At 40.1% G+C, this 17,057-nt stretch overlaps 1 protein-coding gene across 5 annotated transcripts in view; it reads left to right on the top strand.

Moving 5' to 3' along the window:
• The window catches only part of pald1a (phosphatase domain containing paladin 1a), a 58,703-nt gene that overhangs the window by 7,466 nt on the left and 34,180 nt on the right, over positions 1–17,057 (top strand). For 2 of the 5 annotated variants that reach the window (XM_084937528.1, XM_084937526.1), the window contains exons 2-17: positions 3,538–3,735; positions 3,938–4,040; positions 5,002–5,181; positions 5,597–5,761; positions 5,843–6,003; positions 6,603–6,678; positions 7,472–7,626; positions 7,718–7,814; positions 8,002–8,106; positions 8,450–8,545; positions 8,630–8,764; positions 9,640–9,756; positions 10,096–10,275; positions 10,418–10,615; positions 10,925–11,065; positions 11,158–11,229. In XM_084937528.1, the coding sequence (XP_084793654.1) occupies positions 3,551–3,735; positions 3,938–4,040; positions 5,002–5,181; positions 5,597–5,761; positions 5,843–6,003; positions 6,603–6,678; positions 7,472–7,626; positions 7,718–7,814; positions 8,002–8,106; positions 8,450–8,545; positions 8,630–8,764; positions 9,640–9,756; positions 10,096–10,275; positions 10,418–10,615; positions 10,925–11,065; positions 11,158–11,229 (2,166 nt within the window). In that variant the 5' untranslated portion in view covers positions 3,538–3,550. Of the gene's footprint in view, positions 1–916; positions 1,204–3,537; positions 3,736–3,937; positions 4,041–5,001; positions 5,182–5,596; positions 5,762–5,842; positions 6,004–6,602; positions 6,679–7,471; positions 7,627–7,717; positions 7,815–8,001; positions 8,107–8,449; positions 8,546–8,629; positions 8,765–9,639; positions 9,757–10,095; positions 10,276–10,417; positions 10,616–10,924; positions 11,066–11,157; positions 11,230–17,057 lie in introns of those variants that run through there. The other 3 variants (XM_084937524.1, XM_084937525.1, XM_084937527.1) reach the window with 3 other exon arrangements.

Here is a 17,057-nt window from a genome sequence, read left to right on the forward strand (position 1 = left end):
GTGGTGGGTAAAAGAAACCTACTGATTAAATGCCCTTAAAGGGACAGAGATCGAAATTAGTCTGTTTCTACCCGTTACTTTAAGAGAAGAACAAAGCAAAACTCATAAGGTGAACGGTTTGCCTTAAAAGTGTTAAAAAGACCTCTCTTAATGACACCTTTGCTTGTTCACACTAATCTGCAGCAGGCCTGCAAAATGTGCTTCATTTTTCATTGTGTGTCGGCATTTTGGAATCAGATCCATGTGATGTCCAAACCATCAGCATTCGCAGTGCTGGCTATGTCTTTCTACTACTGTCAATTTGGCTCTTTTACTATCTCTCCCGAGGGCTTAAATGCGCAGCAACAAAGCCACCCCTCTTTCCGTCTTCGTAGCTTGTATACAGAATAGTGAGGTGGCATGATGCCACAGTATTTCTAGTTTGAATGCTCTGTAAAAAAATGGGCATATCTTACATGGATAGTCCAAAACTGGCAACACTTTTACATCTGCTACATCTTGTGGTATACTTGGGCGTACAATGTTTACCACAGCTTGTTTCTGTATCATTTATGTAGCCCACACGTCGAATTTGCAAGTATAGATTGGTTCATGCCACCCTTATTCATTAAAAATAAATGTTTCAAAGGAAAGAGAAGAAATATTGCAATTTCCTGCTAACATAAGCAAAAATTATGAGATAAAAGCAGAAGTTAAAAAGCTTTGAAAAAAATGAAAACATTTCTGTGGATCCGCTTCTGTCAAGTGAATAATAAAGTTATCATTTCATGTGTTGTCCGTTGGAAAGAGTCAGCTGTGTGTTATCTTATAGGTGAACAGTCATAGCCTGCCCATGTGAAAGAAAGCTAAGCGTTAGCCATCTGGCTGCCAGATGTATTGCTACTTCCCCTGGTCTCCTCCGTTGAGACTCCAGTCTCCTGCATGAATCTATTCCCCAACATCAGTCAGGAGACGGAGCAAAGACGAGGAGGACGTTGTCTGAAAAGTATAACTTCTGAAGTTTTGCCTGAATGCCAAGCAGCCTGGCACTTTGAACTCCCACAAGGGGTGTTTCCCTCCGACTGGGGGTGGGTGAGTAGATTCAAAGAAGGAAGATTTCTTTTTTTGGATGTGATGCCAAGTTCTCACACTCCTTTGGACCATGGCAGAAAGAAAGCAGCAAAGAAAAGGCTCTGGAAGCACAGATTGCACTTCATCTCATGCGTAAGATATTATATTTTACTGAATTGTTACGTCGTGGAGTGTTTTTTGTTACGTTTCCTGCGGTGGCCACAAAATTATGCTAACAGAACCTTTTGGTATGTGACGGGGACTTAAATAGATTTGTGAAGCTGCTGGAGCACAGCATTGAAAACTTGGCTTCCTCCTATTGAACTCAGGCAGGGTTTCTGACTCTTTTGCCTTCAGTCTTTTCCCGCAGCTGTTATTTGATAAGTAAAGTAAGTAAAGTAAAGTGTGTGTATGTCCCCATAGGGAAATAGTTCCTCTGCATTTAACCCATTCACCCAGTGAAGCAGTGGGCAGCCACCAATGCAGCGCCCGGGGAGCAGTGTGTAAGGACGGTACCTTGCTCAGGGGTACCTCAGGGTAGCCGTTTAGTGGAGTCGAACCCCCGACCTTCCGATCATGGGGCCACCACTCTACCTACTGAGCTATCCATAGAAGCATAATTACTGAAATCATATGATTATTTGAACTCTTTGAACTGCAAACCATTTATACTGTACATTAAAAAAAATCCAAACCAGGAAACACGTTGTGCTTGTGAGAAGAATCTTTCTGCTGAATCAAAAAGTCTCCGAGTACAAGGCTTGACCTACCTTCTTACCTTCAGAAGCAACAAAGAAGACAGTAGCCGTGACTCATGCAGCACTTCTCTCACCCACAGCCTCTCTGCACCTTGAGAGCCCACTCTATTCAAAACTGATGATCACACAGAGGTGCTTTGAGCTCAGCTAGAAGGCTAAGCTTCTATACGGCTGAACTGTGTGACATTCGGTAGATTTTGTGTTTGTTGGATTCATTCTGTCTGATTGTGTTTGGGGACTCAATGTATTATTTTGTTCATTTAAGTTAGGGGTAATAGGTTCCCAGCCAGCTTTGTCTTACAAGCGATGTTAATGAGCACTGATGGTGTGGCCTGCTAGGCTGTCAGAAGTTTTGTTTGTTTATCTGTAGAGCTCCCTGGAAAGCTTGGTTTTTATTCAGAGGAGAAAAGGTTTTGTTGAAACCTGGCTGGCTCTCATTGGAGACTCTGAACCCCTACCACTATGACCACAATGAAACTGTAGAGAAATGAAATTAATGGTTAAGCCTAAAAAGGCGGATTTTATGAGTTATTGGCTGAGCCTTGCTCTATGCATCGAAAAACTACCACTGATAATATTTTTCATAATACATGATAGCTCAGCTTATTTGATCACATATCCTGAATACAATTATACTGCAGTTTTTATGTGATAAAACTATTTTTTGCTCATAAAAAGAAAAAGGAATTAATTTGAGATCATATAAATAAGTAATTCTTATTTCTATTTTTTTCATTAAGCAGATCGCTAAAATAAAAGCAGATTTTTTCTATACCCAGCTTTGAATGCTTGCCATGTAAGAATTGCAAAACTGCAATGATAATCAGAAAAATTATAGTTCAATAGTTCATTCTGATTATATGTTAAGAGCAGTGCCATCCAAACATACTGATTACCGTGGCTCTGGTTAACCATATTAAAAACCTTCCAAACAGACCCTTTGAGATCATAATAGCCTTTAACAGTGTTTCCCACTTCTTCTATATTCTACAGATATGAGAATGGTACCGGTCTTCTTATTTAGCACTCACAAAGATAGCGAATCCTCTGGCGACCATGAATGTCAGTACCTAATTTTCTGAAACCCTAAATAACCTCATGGCAGCACCGTATCAAAACACAAGAGAGATACAGAGAAGGACTTAAGCCTTTGGGGGCCAATATAACAGACCACCGTCAGTTTTAAGAATTTTTAGCCTCGTCATTGTTTATTAATTCAGATACATTTGAAAAATCTCATAAAGTGCATGGTTTTGAGACGGTTTTTCAGCAAATCCAGTCCTCTTTTGCCCTGTACACATATGGCCTACCTGCAAGCAAGCAAAGCCTGCTCAAGTGTAACTCGTCACACTTTTTAAATGTATGTTTTTCTTTATTATTACAGGAACTTCACTGTCTGTCTGTGTGTCACATTTAATGAGATCACCGGTGGGCAATCCTCAGCCGTGATGCTAGCGTAGAAAAAAATGTTTCATGATGTGAAAAATAAAAAAAATCTGCATAGTAATTCAAAATTCTATTTATATAGCATACGCTGGTGAGTAACACCTTTTTCTAACCCATTCCTAGTCTTAGTGTGAGACTAGTACTGAATAACTTTTCACACCTTAAGTATGTTTGTAAATGATGTCACTCTCCAAATACACACTATTGTATGTTCCGCCGCTGTGTGCGTGCTTTCGTGTGTGATTGCTTCCTGTTTCTAAGTCCACTGCGATGCCATTTACAGCAGCTTGTGGAGCATGGGTACAACTGCCAGTGCCGCACCACAGCCCGTTTCTGTTGCGTCGCCGCTTGAGAGTGTCCATGGCAACGCGATGGCTGACAGCAAGCAGTCTCTTTGCATGAGCCCCTTCCAGACAGTCAACATCCACAACAACAAGGCCAAGTCCATCATCACCAACAAAGTTGCACCTGTCGTCATCACGTAAGTCCCTCCCCGAATCTACGTTCTCACAGTCGGGTGTGAAACCTTTTTGATCGCTGAGGTGACACCCCCCTCACCCTCCAGCCACGGTGTTTGCCCCCGTTATCATCTCTTTTGTCAACCCAGGCCAAGCAAATAGCAGCTGATAATTAAATTGGCCTCTCTGCACCATCCACACCTTGTTTTGTGTTTTGCATTGCAGATATAATTGCAGACAGGAATTTCAGATTCACGACGACATCCTCAAGACCAACTACAAAGTCGGTCGGATATCAGACACTCTGCCCGAGCACTACCTCGTGCAGGTAAGGGTGCCTTGCTCTTCTTGTAGCTGCGACAAAGAACAACACTGTCACAGCAAGCTGTGGAGTCATCTCACCATTCTTTCTTTTTCACATTTACATGTCCAAATTGCAGAGTGGTGTAGGAACATTGTCATGCGCTTTTTTATGATCAGAGGCGGCCATTAAAACGTGAATGTTGTCACCCTCCTCTCAAGGCTTTGATCTCCTCTGTCAACTGTGCTGTGGTAGTTCAAGCATGCAGTGTTTTGTCAGTGTTAACTCACAGCTCCTTTTATATGTGTAGAGAGGTCAGGAGTTTAGTCTTGAGAACATCTCCTTAAAAAAGCGACTTCCTTTCTTTCTACCAGTAAGGTTTGTCTGAAATGTTATGAATGCCTAATACCTGATTAAAACTTGATTTCTGGGGCTGATGCTGATATTGAAAGTAGTAAAACTACTAATCAATCTTCTTTATATATTTATATACTTATATATTGTGCACATAGTAAGTTAGAGCGCTTTTTAAAACAGTAGATTTGATATTATTCCTCTGTTAACTCATATTGATATAACAAATTGAAATACCAACTAGAAATGGGAAAGACACGTAAATATGTATATAATGTAAATATAAGAAAAACCTGGAAAGTCCAGTGGTCATGAGGGTGTCTGTATTTGTTGTTTCAGTGCGTTAAGCTCTCTGGATCAGTGCAGGGAACAGGTCTATTAAAGATCTGGGCGGGAGGGCATAGATTGAACTTTCTGAGAAGACACAGTAACCGCACGTTATCTTTTTGGTGTTGTTTGCAAACACAGAGGACAAAAATCTAGCTTAATCTTGCAGCGATGACACAAAGCACTTCCACATGTAAACACCGTGTCAACCACTGTAATGTTTACATTGCTACTCTCCCAATGAAGGCTATGCTGGAAGTTGGAACAGTTTGGCTCAGTTCAGATTTATATGTGCTCTTCTTTCCAGGGGGAGTACTTCATGGTCCAGGATGTCTACAGCAAGGCTGATGTCCTAAACACCACGGGCAGTTATGGGGCGCCCAACTTCCGCCAAGTGAAAGGATCCTACCCCCTGTATGGCATGGGTCAGCCCAGCTTGAATGGGTTCAAGCAGGTTCTCCAGAGACTCCAGGCACAAGGACAAGAGGTCACTGCTATAACTTGTGCACAATTTCAATGTGCCCCTCTTAAGCCTTCGATAGGTTTCTCTGGTAGATCCTATTTTCCTGTGCTGGTGCCAGTTTAGCTCTGCCTGGCCTCTTTCGCTCCGTGTTGTCAGTAAATATTTGAGGAGTCAAGTGCTCGGTGGAGGCTGTGGCTGGATTACAGAACTGAGCAAACAGAAAGTTGTGGTCATGTGCGCCAGTGGAAAATGAATCTTTCTACTTAGAGCAGCTAGAAACCGGCCGCAATTAAAATGAAATTGACAAAATTATACATCGGGTTTTTAAAACTCTGTATTCATGTGCTCAGTGTCATATGACGAGAAATTGTTTCCAGCTATTTTTAAAAGTAGTGTCGTTTTAAGGAGGAGGCCTGTTTTCCCATATTTCTTCCAACAGGAGGTTATATTCGTCTGTGTAAGAGAGGAGCCCGTTGTTTTCCTGCACAAGGACAATGACTTTGTGCCATATACCCCGAGGAGGAAGGAAAATCTACATGAGAACCTTCATGACCTGGAAAAAGAGGAGAGGGTGGAAAGCCTGGAGCTCACCATCAGAAAGGAGGTGAGAGACAAACTCATGCCTAATCCCTGAGGGGTTTTTTTGTCATTTGCAACAGTACTAAAACTCTCCTTTCATCCACAGCTCCATGACTTCGCCAAGCTCAACGAAAACGTCTTCTACGTCTACAATGACATCGAGTTCTTTAAAGACGAGCCGCAGAAGATATCTATCACGTGCGAGGAGGACATCCATGTGACCGAAGAGGTCTACAAGAGGCCGATGTTCACTATGCCGGCCTACAGGTTGTTTACATTGTTCCTTTATTATGCCTGAGCTCCTTGGGTCACACGCACAAGTTTACACGAAGCAGCGTGTGGCTGTCTGCTGCTGAACATGCAGGGAAGGTTATAAATAGTGGTGCTTGTTTGTGCAAAGACTGGTTGCTCTGCGTTTTTTTGGAAACGAGAAGAAACGGGGGCGTAAAAACTACAGATTGAAACATCCTGTTTGCAATCAGATCTGCGGTGTCGGCTTTGCTGAGATGTTGTGAACCGCTCGCTGCGTATCCAGGCCAAGAGAATGTATTACTTCCATAGGAGAGCCCTAAAGCCTTTACTCTTAATCTTTATGTTTCGTAAACGATAGGATGTTTTATTATAACTAGAGTCAAAGTGCAGGTGTTTGGGCTCATCCTGTGATTCGGATCTCTCCCATCATCCTTTGCGGTTTGCCGGAAAAGGCATAGTTTCTATCTGATGAGATTAGGAAACACAACATTAGGGAGCTCGGCTGTAAAGTCTTAAGGTTATATGTTTATGTGCTCTGACCTACATAAGGGCAGTATTGACACAACATACACAGGGACGGGTTCAACTCTGGGTGACAGTGTGTTGTTTTGCAGGTACTACAGACTGCCGCTGCCCACAGAGGGAGCACCATTGGAAGAAGACTTTGATGCATTTGTTAACATACTCAGGGTAAGCAGATGTAAAAATGCCAATCACACTACAAACCCAGCTGTTACATAGTCCTTTTTTGGGCTTGTTTTTTATATTTGGATCTTGTTCTGATGCGCCATTAAAGTTATTCATGGCCAGAGCTTTGGAGAGCGCCTGGAGTTTCTCACTGAGGTAGTGAGAATGTAACGCTAGCTTTTTTAATCCACATGTATGCCATTATCTGTCCTGTATGTGTAATCAATTATTAATAAGTCCCCCAAAAGAAGGCAGTAAGGACTCACTTCATGTCCATTCTTTGGTCATCCACTTTGTCTGGTTTCCGTCCTTCCCTTCACTCATACAGGATGTTCTTTTATTCTTGTTGTGACCTTTTTTGGAGTGACTTGCAGCAGCCGTTCCCATTCCCTGTGGTTTGAAAGCGGATTCATTTTTTCTGTTTGGATCAGAGCTTTGTTTTAGTAAATCTTAGTCACTCACTCTGATATTTCCAAAGTGATCAATTCAATGCGGTGAGCCGGATATCATTGGTTTGATTGCCCCAGATGTAGAATTTTAATGGAGAGCTTCTTGGAAACGAATTTGATTTCTCTGTAAACTGACATTTTCCAGTGCAAAGTATGTATTATCTATCACGTGACAAGTGGGCATCTTGTGTCCTACGTTAAAAAATGCACCCTATCCAGGAAGTACCCTACTATTTTTGGTAGTAAGAGCAGATCTGTTGCACAACTTGGCATTTGGGACTTCTGACATTGTCTGCAATTCATGTGTGAAAATAGCTTAACTCTCATCTATGTGCATCGTTTTCCAGGAGAGCCCAAGCTTGTCTCTGGGCCATGGTGCATCCCAGAAGCTGCCTGCTCTGCTGTTCAGTTGCCAGGTGGGCGTTGGACGCACCAACCTAGCCATGATCCTGGGCACGCTTGTCATGAATCGCCTCAGGGGTGATTCACAGCCTCCACCCCAGTAAGAAGTCTAGATCAAATAGAAAATCAATGACAAGTATTTATTAATTAATTAATTTTTTTTTATAAAGGTAAAATATTTGTTTTGTCAGAGTTGAGGAGCCAGCTGCTTCAGAACCCAGACCACTGTTCCAGGTGATCCAGTCTCTGATCAACAAGCTGCCTAATGGACAGCAGGTCATAGAAGAGGTAAAGCTGATAATGTCTGTCTACATAACAATGATTTGAAAGACAAAAAAATTATAATAAATTACACGTAGGTCCCAAATAAAGATTTTATGCAAAACCGAGAGGTACAAAGTATTTTATTACCCAAATAGGTATTTAAAAACAAATTGTTCATACATGTGATTCATTGTCTTTTTCTTCTTCACAGGTCGACCAGGCGATTGCCCTGTGTTCAGAAATGCACAACATAAAAGAAGCAATATATGAGAACAAGAGTAAGCTGGAGGGAATTGGTGAAGATTATCAAATTCAGGTTAGTAATGATATAGATTTTTGACGTTTGTAACTTGTAACTTCTCTTTAAAAGCAGCAGCTTGTACTATAAATGGCTCATAAACGGCTCAGTTTATGTCCTGCTTAATAGAAGACGTGTGAGAGCACAATCAGCCTTGATAAACGTCTTTTATCAGTGAGAGCTCTCGAGCTGATGGAGGACTTGAGAAGTTGATATCATTAATTGATCTCTTTCCTGTCTTTCAAGAAATAAGCTTAATTATTAAAGCAGGTTTGGTTAAAGTGCTTTACTAGAAAAATTATAAAAACCTTGTAGAAGCTGCTACTGTGACCAGATAATCAAGCTTTTATTCCTCTCTTAGGGAAGCAGCACCAAAGACTACTTTCTCAACAGAACAATGCAGAGCTTGGAGCGATACTTCTACTTGATTGTATTCAATGCATACCTTCATGAGCAGGTAAAAGGTTTTTTCAGCATACATGTCTTCTCTGGGACCATAAAAAAGAAATTGTAAGTCGTAACTATGTGTTGTTTTTTGCAGTATCCTCTTGCCTTTGTGTCGAACTTCAGCCAGTGGATGTGCTGCCATGCTTGGCTGTACAGGTTACTGGCCTGCATGGATCTATCAGAGCTGTCCGCTCCGGCAGAGCTGGTCACTAAAGGAGCCCGAGTGCTGGTGGGAAAATCAGATTATTATATTTAACAATATCATTGTTGTTAACATTGTTGATGATGTGGAATGATGTGCTCTTTGCTCGCATTTCATTCAGAGCCTGATTTATAGGCTATTTTTCATTGCAGATCTTTTTGTTCGTGTTCTGTAAACTTTTAACTTGAAAATGTCAAGCTGTGTCCGTTCTTTCAGTTATTGTGATTTTATAACAATGCAAATAGGTAAATGGTAATTTGTAGCACATTGGTAAATGATTAAACCTCATAAAAACACCACTAGGTTTCACAGAACACATTTACAAGAATCAGTCACAATCCATACAACATTTAGCCACAGGCTAAAGACAGAAAAGTCACCAGTGCCACTAAGGCGACACACTAACTGACCAGGTCGCTAGGTTTGTGTGGCTGCGCTGAGCAGATGAAGATTTGGGGCAATAGTGCGTCATTTAATTCCTGTTTTTGCATCACAAGCTGTTAAATAAAACGCATATTTCAGATATAGTTTTGAGACATGTTGGCAGACAGTGAGCTTAAAAGAAACCGATAAAATAAGAAATAATAGAAATATTGAAAAGTCTGCTTGTTTTGAGTTGGATATTTTTGTGTGAAGCTGAAATTCTCAGTCTATGTCCTTGGCTAGCTTTTTCTTTGTAAACATATTCCTGAACAAGTTCCCTAAATCTGTTATGATCTAATCATCATCTCCCCACATTTACCCCTTTAAACTAAATACATTTCCACATAGAAGCCACCATGCTAGCTGCTGGTATGAAAACACATTTCATGCATTCATCCAAGATCCATCATCTGTATTTGTGATTATCTGTCTTTAAAAGCACCGTATATTACATGCTGTGAATGACTGTGTGTGTGCAGGTTGCTGATGAGTACTTGGCTCCTGACGTGCTCAGCACAGTAAAAGAGATGAAGGCGGTTAACTTCAGACGAGTGCCCAAGATGCCTGTTTATGGAGTGGCTCAGCCAACATCTGAGGTGCAGCAGATTATGTCCTACTTTAATCAAAATGAATGCAAGAAAAATGGGAGATTTTTTAATTTGATCCAGAAAGAAAGAAATGTTTTTGTAATCTTTGCTATAATTACTAAAAGACACACTTTGATATTTTAGTTGTCTTAAAATAAAATCATTTAAACGTTCAGCCGACAGTTTTGTAATAGTTGTCATCAGTATGCATTTATGCAGTCGGATTTATTCATAAGTACAAACAGACTGAGCAGAATGAGTCATGATTACTTCCCACTCGCCCACCTCAAGACGCTCACACTGGACTTCCAGCTTCTTGCCCTAATCGTCTTAACTTGCTGCGTGCAGGCTACTGGAGCTGTTTTGGCCCATCTGACGGATGAAAAGAGGAAGCACACCCACGTGCTGTGGGTCAACCTACAGGAAGAGCTGGTGTTAGAAGGAAATGGCCAGATTTTTGCTGTGAGGGAGCCCACGTGTCTGGACCAACACATCTCCATCCTGTCATCTGACCCAGAGCTGCTAGAGGTAGAGAGAAAATAATTTTTTTTTCTGTCTTTTTAAATGTTTTTCATGGCTTTTATATTAGGTTGACTAAATAAAGAATGTCCCAAGGATTTTAGTCTGTTCTTCAAACAAGTGAAGACATTTCTGTATCCTCCTCCTTTAGAAACTGGAAACATCCCTAAAGGAGGAGATTCTGCAAGCGCAGAAGTGGCTGGAGGTGATCCTTGAGCAGGAGAAACAGATGAAGATGTTTAAAACCTGCCTGACTGTTCAGGAGATCTTCAACCAGCACAAAAGCTCTCACCAGGGCCTTGTCTGCAAACGCATCCCTCTGCCAGACTGCAGCGCACCCAGAGAGGAGGTAATGATGTGTCAGCCTGTGCGTGTAAACACGTGTGTGTACAAACACACGCGTCCTTTCAAACATGCAGTCTCAAGAGGCAGAAACAGCTTCTGGTTCATTTGATAGGTGTTTGGATTAAAGACAGCTGAGAATGATTAAGACTTTTGCTCCCTCTAGTGGTTAATAATGTAGAACCAGATTTCAATTTGTCAAAACTGTTTATGTGTTATATTTAATATTTTTTTCATTTTTTTCATGTGATATCAATACAAATCTGCATAAATAAAGACATATTGTGGTAATATTTGTATGTTTAATCATCTGCAGGACTTTGATAAGCTACTGGAGGGCATGAAGAGCTCCTTGGCCGAGGATTCCCACTCAGCGTTTGTTTTTAACTGCTCCAATGGCAAAGGCAGGACCACAACCGCTATGGTCGTCGCCGTTCTGACTCTCTGGCACTTTAATGTGAGATGAATATTTGAGTTGTCTGCATGTTTACAGAGAGCCACTCTGTATAAAACCACTTCAACTAATAAAAACTTGGCTTCCATCTGCAGGGTTTTCCTGAGTTTGCTGAAGATGAGATTGTGAGTGTTCCTGATGCTAAGTACACAAAAGGAGAATTTGAGGTATGTGCACTTTAAAAAACAGTATCTTCACCAGCTTGTAAACGCATAAAAACATCTTGAATTTTCAATTTCTTTGCATAATGAACATAAGTTTACATAAACTAAAACAGAGATTTTGAGATTAGTCAGCAGCCCTTTGAATTACCTGTATTACAACAATATATCTGTTTGGAAACTAACTAATTTATTCACTCAAAACTGAGTTGTGATGAGGTGTTTGAGCTGGCATGCTGAGGCCAGTTAAAAAATACTCTACGAGTCCTGTGGTTTATTTAAATGTGACTTTGCAAACTTCAGAAGAAGATATTTTCTCCTGGAAATTCTTCCAAACTAGTCATACTGATTTCGAGTCATTTTCCAATTGTGTTGTCATGAACTATTTTTTTTTAACATTTAATATGTTAACTGTTATGAGCAGTCTCTGAGTGGTCTGACCTTGGGGTGAATTTGCTAAGATCTACTCTTACCTGATACATGTTCTGCTGTTGTGCTGAATTTACAATCAAATCTTGACAGTCAAATGCAACACTTGAATACTTGTTTAAACACAGGTTAATGAAGCTAGAACACCTGTAGGTGAGATGTTTTTGGTTGTGCATGCTACTAATGGAATCAAAATACACTGGGAAATAACAGCTATCTATCCGGGTTTTAAGTGATGACGTATGAACCCTGCGTCCGGGTCCAAACTACTCTGTGTTTATTACAGCTCTGGTTTTTAACATGTTTTAATGCTTTGTATCTTGTTCTGTTTAATCTGAACAAGTCCCTAAAAAAAGTCGGCTTCTCTCAGTTTTAAAACCCTACAATGTACCATAACTACAGCTCACCCATGCAGTGGTATATTAATGACTAACCATCTATTGTGGATGGATTATCTCAGTTGTTCTCCTGACTGAAGTTTGGTCCGTTTACAGCATCCTGCCATGCGATTACATTTGTCCTTAACCATCAGGAAGCCTCACGCTAATGAGTGAAAAAGGTTAACTTTTATCCTCCAGCTTCACTGTGTTTATATATCACACTAACATAGCTGTGTTGCTAGCGATCATGTACCACATCATTATATACCAGCTACCCCAACTTCAGTAACCCTACAAAAAAAGTCACTGCTGTTTAGTTTTCTGTCTTTTTCAGAAATCTCTCAGTCAAATCATGGTATATCATGTTTAGGTGGAAACTAGCGAGCTAACTTCCTGCTAACTTCTAACTCCATTAAGTTTAATAAATTCAGTTTCTCATGGATGCCTGGATGTTAAACTTAATTCTTACACCTGGTAGAGCAGCCACACTGATCCAGCTGAAAGACGAAAGAATTAAATCAGTTTGTAACTCTTAGTGATGCGGCAGTGTTCATTTGACTTTGGGACCTGAAGCGGAGTTTGGACTGGTGTTCTGACAAACTATCCTATTTGGCAAACCGTCCTACCCGTTGAATAATTTTACGGTGACGTCTGACAAATCATCCTACTTTGGCAAACCGTATGGGCTCAAAATGTGGTCATAAATATTTTGTACTTGTAAAAAAGATTTGTATGTGTAAAAAGAATTTGTGTGTGCGTAAAAAAGATTTGTATGTGTAAAAAAGATTTGTGTGTGCGTAAAAAAGATTTGTATGTGTAAAAAGAATTTGTGTGTGTGTAAAAAAGATTTGTATGTGTAAAAAAGATTTGTGTGTGCGTAAAAAAGATTTGTGCGTGGACTTAGCCCAAAAAACCCCCTGCAAGTTACAAGTACGAATTTTGACCCTATTTTTCTTCCTTTCATCTGATTGGTCAATGTCATGTCAATCACAAATGTAACAATCCAATCAGAGAACAGATGGGTTTGGCTGTCGGAGGGGCGCTTTTTTGAACTGCAGGTCCTTGAAGGGTAATACAGTTTGAAGCTGGAGGATCTCTATATAAATATCCGATAGCAGCTAGGTCCCCTAACTTTCAGCAGCTGTTGAAAGGATAAAGTTGTGCTATATCAGTGGTTAGAAATACCATTATTACTTTAGGATTAGTTTAACACAAAGTCAGGGCTGACCCGGGACCATTGCTGTGAGTCACAGTGCGCAGCATAAAAGTCCTTTCACATCGGACGCAGGATGTGCTGCTAATGCTAACTGCTAACTAAAAGCAAAGGATCCAGAATTTGTTGCGCTGGCTGCTGGGCTCTGTGGGTTTTTGCAGCAGCTCTACCTGTACTAGATGCACCTGCTCCTTGTCTTTTCTATCTCTGACTTTATGTCCTCTACAAGAGTTTCTGTTTTTTTTGCTGGTTCTTCAAATGTTCAATAAAAACATGTATGCTAATTCATAGCGAAGAAAGCTTTGTAATGAAGACTGTCATTTCCAAAACACTGCCCGCCCCCACCCCGCGGTCCGCAGCGCTGTTGAAAAGGCTGTGGAAGTCCCTATATTAAACACGTAGACCTGTGACACAAAAATCACCAAACTCGCACGACCACAGACTGTTTTCCTTCGTGGTGATGAAGGAAAACGCTGGGTTGGCATGTAAAAGGGCATTTATTCCCTTCAAGGACCTGCAGTTCAAAAAAGCGCCCCTCCGACAGCCAAACCCATCTGTTCTCTGATTGGATTGTTACATTTGTGATTGACATGACATTGACCAATCAGATGAAAGGAAGAAAAATAGGGTCAAAATTCGTACTTGTAACTTGCAGGGTTTTTTTTGGGCTAAGTCCACACACAAATCTTTTTTACGCACACACAAATCTTTTTTACACATACAAATCTTTGTTACACATACAAATCTTTTTTACGCACACACAAATCTTTTTTACACATACAAATCTTTTGTACGCACACACAAATCTTTTTTACACATACAAATCTTTTTTAAGCACACACAAATTCTTTTTACATGTACAAATCTTTTTTACAAGTACAAAATATTTATGACCACATTTTGAGCCCATACAACCGTCCTACCGATAGAATAATTTTACGGTGACGTCTGACAAATCATCCTACACGTAAAATTACCCGCTCCGAAGCAAAAAACCTTTGCTTATTTTAAACACTATTTAACTACAATACAAACAGTTAATACATACTCATTTTTTAATTTCAACTGTCATACTAAACCAGTAAAATCTGGAACACACTGCATTTAGCGTTTTGTGTATGCCAGCGTGTCCTCCAATTGGACATGAATAAAACTCATGAAAGATCCTCCTGGCATCATCCTTGGTTTTTACCAGAGATACCACTTTTTTATGTCCAATACCGATACCGATATCATAAGTTTGGATATCTGCCGATACCGATATGAATTCGATATAGTGTATTTTATAATCAATAAAACTTCTTTTTTTTTTTAAATATATCTTGCTGCATTTTGTATAAGTCCATACTCAAGTTTTAAAAAACAAAACACTAAAGCTATTCTGTTATACCTTCATGCAAAAAATACTCTGCACCCAAAATATTTCATAGTTCAGGAATGCTGACCAATCTAATAAACTTAATGCTCTGATGATTCAGTAAGGACATCTCCTGATTTCATCTTCATGTTTCCCTCGCACCACATATCCAAACCAATATCATGACCCAGCAGCTTGTACGGCTGTGGCTCCATCAAACATCAGCTGATACTAGAAAGTAATATTAAATAAATTCTAGCAACAGCTTATCAAGCTTAAACGTGCTGCTGTTGTTCATTCACTGTTTTCCTCTTTCTGGTGGAAAGTGGGCGATAAATAATCAAGAGAGACGGGACTTGCGACAGAAAAGCCGATCAGCTGATCATAGCACATAGCACATGAAAAAACTCTTAATACACCAAAGAAACACATGACAAGCAACAGGGATGGGTAAAGGGTGAGAGACAGCCAGTGTAGACAGTGCATCCGGGCCTGCAGCATTTTGTAATAGTTACATCACATTTTTTATTTTATCTATTTTAGGTCAGGATCGGCCGATATTGATACTGTATATCGGATCGGTCCATCCCTAGTTTTTACTAATCTTCTGGTTCCAGAAAAGAGTTGTCCATCTTCATCAAAAATATTTACAAATGAATTTAACCAAATATATGAGTTGTTAGTATTAACAATACATTTCTGACCATTTAGTCTGAATTTTGAGACATATTGTCCGAGGTTTTGCCTCTGAGCCTTGTCATAGCCGGAAGGTTAGGAGTCAGCAGAAATGAACGAGTAAATCTCTTCCCATTTCTTCTCCATATGTAAATAGACATTTTCTTTTGAGCTTCAATATGTGCAGCAAACAATGCACATAACCTATTAAATAACCACATTACCTAAATAGACTTAACATACCTTACAGATATTAACGAATTAGAATTTAATAGTCTTATCACTCAGCAAGAATGCACTGCAAACTTGCTAACTTTGTCAGTAACATCAAATTTGTCCAAAAACTTGACAGCAGACTTAACCAAAGCTGCAAATTCGACAGTTTTGTGCAAAAAGCAGATAAGGATTTCACTTTAAAACGAACAAACACTCACAATGGCTTAGAAAATCAAGTATCCACGTCAGTAAAGTGCTAATACTTACCTATTTTACAAATATGAAACCGGAGTAGCGTTAAATCACAGCTGGTGTTCTGAGAAATCCTCCTACTTTGGCAAACCGTCCTACCAGTAGGATAATTTTACGCTGGCTTTTGACAAACTGCCCTACTTTGGCAAAACGTCCTACTGAAAGAAAGTCTATTTGTCAAAAGAGTTTAGATAATCTTCTTTTGTCTAAGCTTGTTTTTTTTGTTGCTAAAGCTCTTGCAGTTTATAGTTGGGCATTGTAATGCTTTTTGTAAACATCTCCTGCCCCCATGTGGCCATTCTAATGAATCACATCACCAGGTGCTCCAGACAGTTCCTGTATGCCATGCTGTCTGTTCACAAAGAGGTACTGCACACTTCTCTTTAGTTTTTTCTCTGCACATGTGATTGAAATCGTTGGCCCAGCATAGCCAAAAGCCAAAGCCTTTCTTTACTGGTCTGAATGGTGTCTGTGAATTGGAGCCTCTGGCTGTTTTTCTTGATTTAGAGTTGTGACAATGAATCAGTCTTTGGAACCTGCTGCCTTAGTCCATAGCATTGTAAACATGAACGCACAGAAAGAGGCGATGCTCGGCAGGCGCACAATACCACATGCCAATCACAGCAGCATGTCTGCCGGAGTTTCTGGGATACACTGGTTGGTCACCACGGAAACCTTGTCTGCCTCCAGTTTAGCCTCTGAAGAAGGGTGCTGCTACGTCTGTGAGGTCCAAAGCATTACGCAACAGACAAACTGGCATGGAGTTAAATAATCCTCTCCTGGTTTGATGTCTTGCTTGGTAATCCTCTGATCCTCTCCTCAGGTCTATGAAGCACCTTGAAAAACATTTACACTCAGCAATCCTTTTTTTAACAGTTCCCCAAAGCCCCTGTAAACTGAAACAGTGACTCTTTGTTTATCTATCTGCAGGATTATGCAAAAACTACTAGGCCAGATTTCATGAAAATTGATGGAGAAGTGGAGAAAAAGAGGCAAAAGAAGAGCCTAAAATATTGCGTTTAAAGTTGCAGAATAAGCTCTTTAAGTGTTCCTTCTGTTTATTTTTTTGTATTTCTTTTTATCCCCACTTTTGTTGTTTGCCTTGTGTAAAGCATTTTGTAACAATGTCTTGAAAAACTGCTATACATAAGGTGTTATTCATAGGTCTTTATAGCAAGTGTGTAGGGCAAATGTTCCAAAAATGAATCCCATAAATTCCATTCCATCATTAATTCCATAAAAAAGCACTCTACACATTCAGTTCAGCACCAAAGGACATGAAGAAAAGGTTAGCATTGGGTAATTACTTATA

Source organism: Perissodus microlepis, chromosome 8 (assembly GCF_051167445.1).
Source record: "Perissodus microlepis isolate ML-2025 ecotype Zambia chromosome 8, ASM5116744v1, whole genome shotgun sequence".
NCBI lineage: Eukaryota > Metazoa > Chordata > Actinopteri > Cichliformes > Cichlidae > Perissodus > Perissodus microlepis.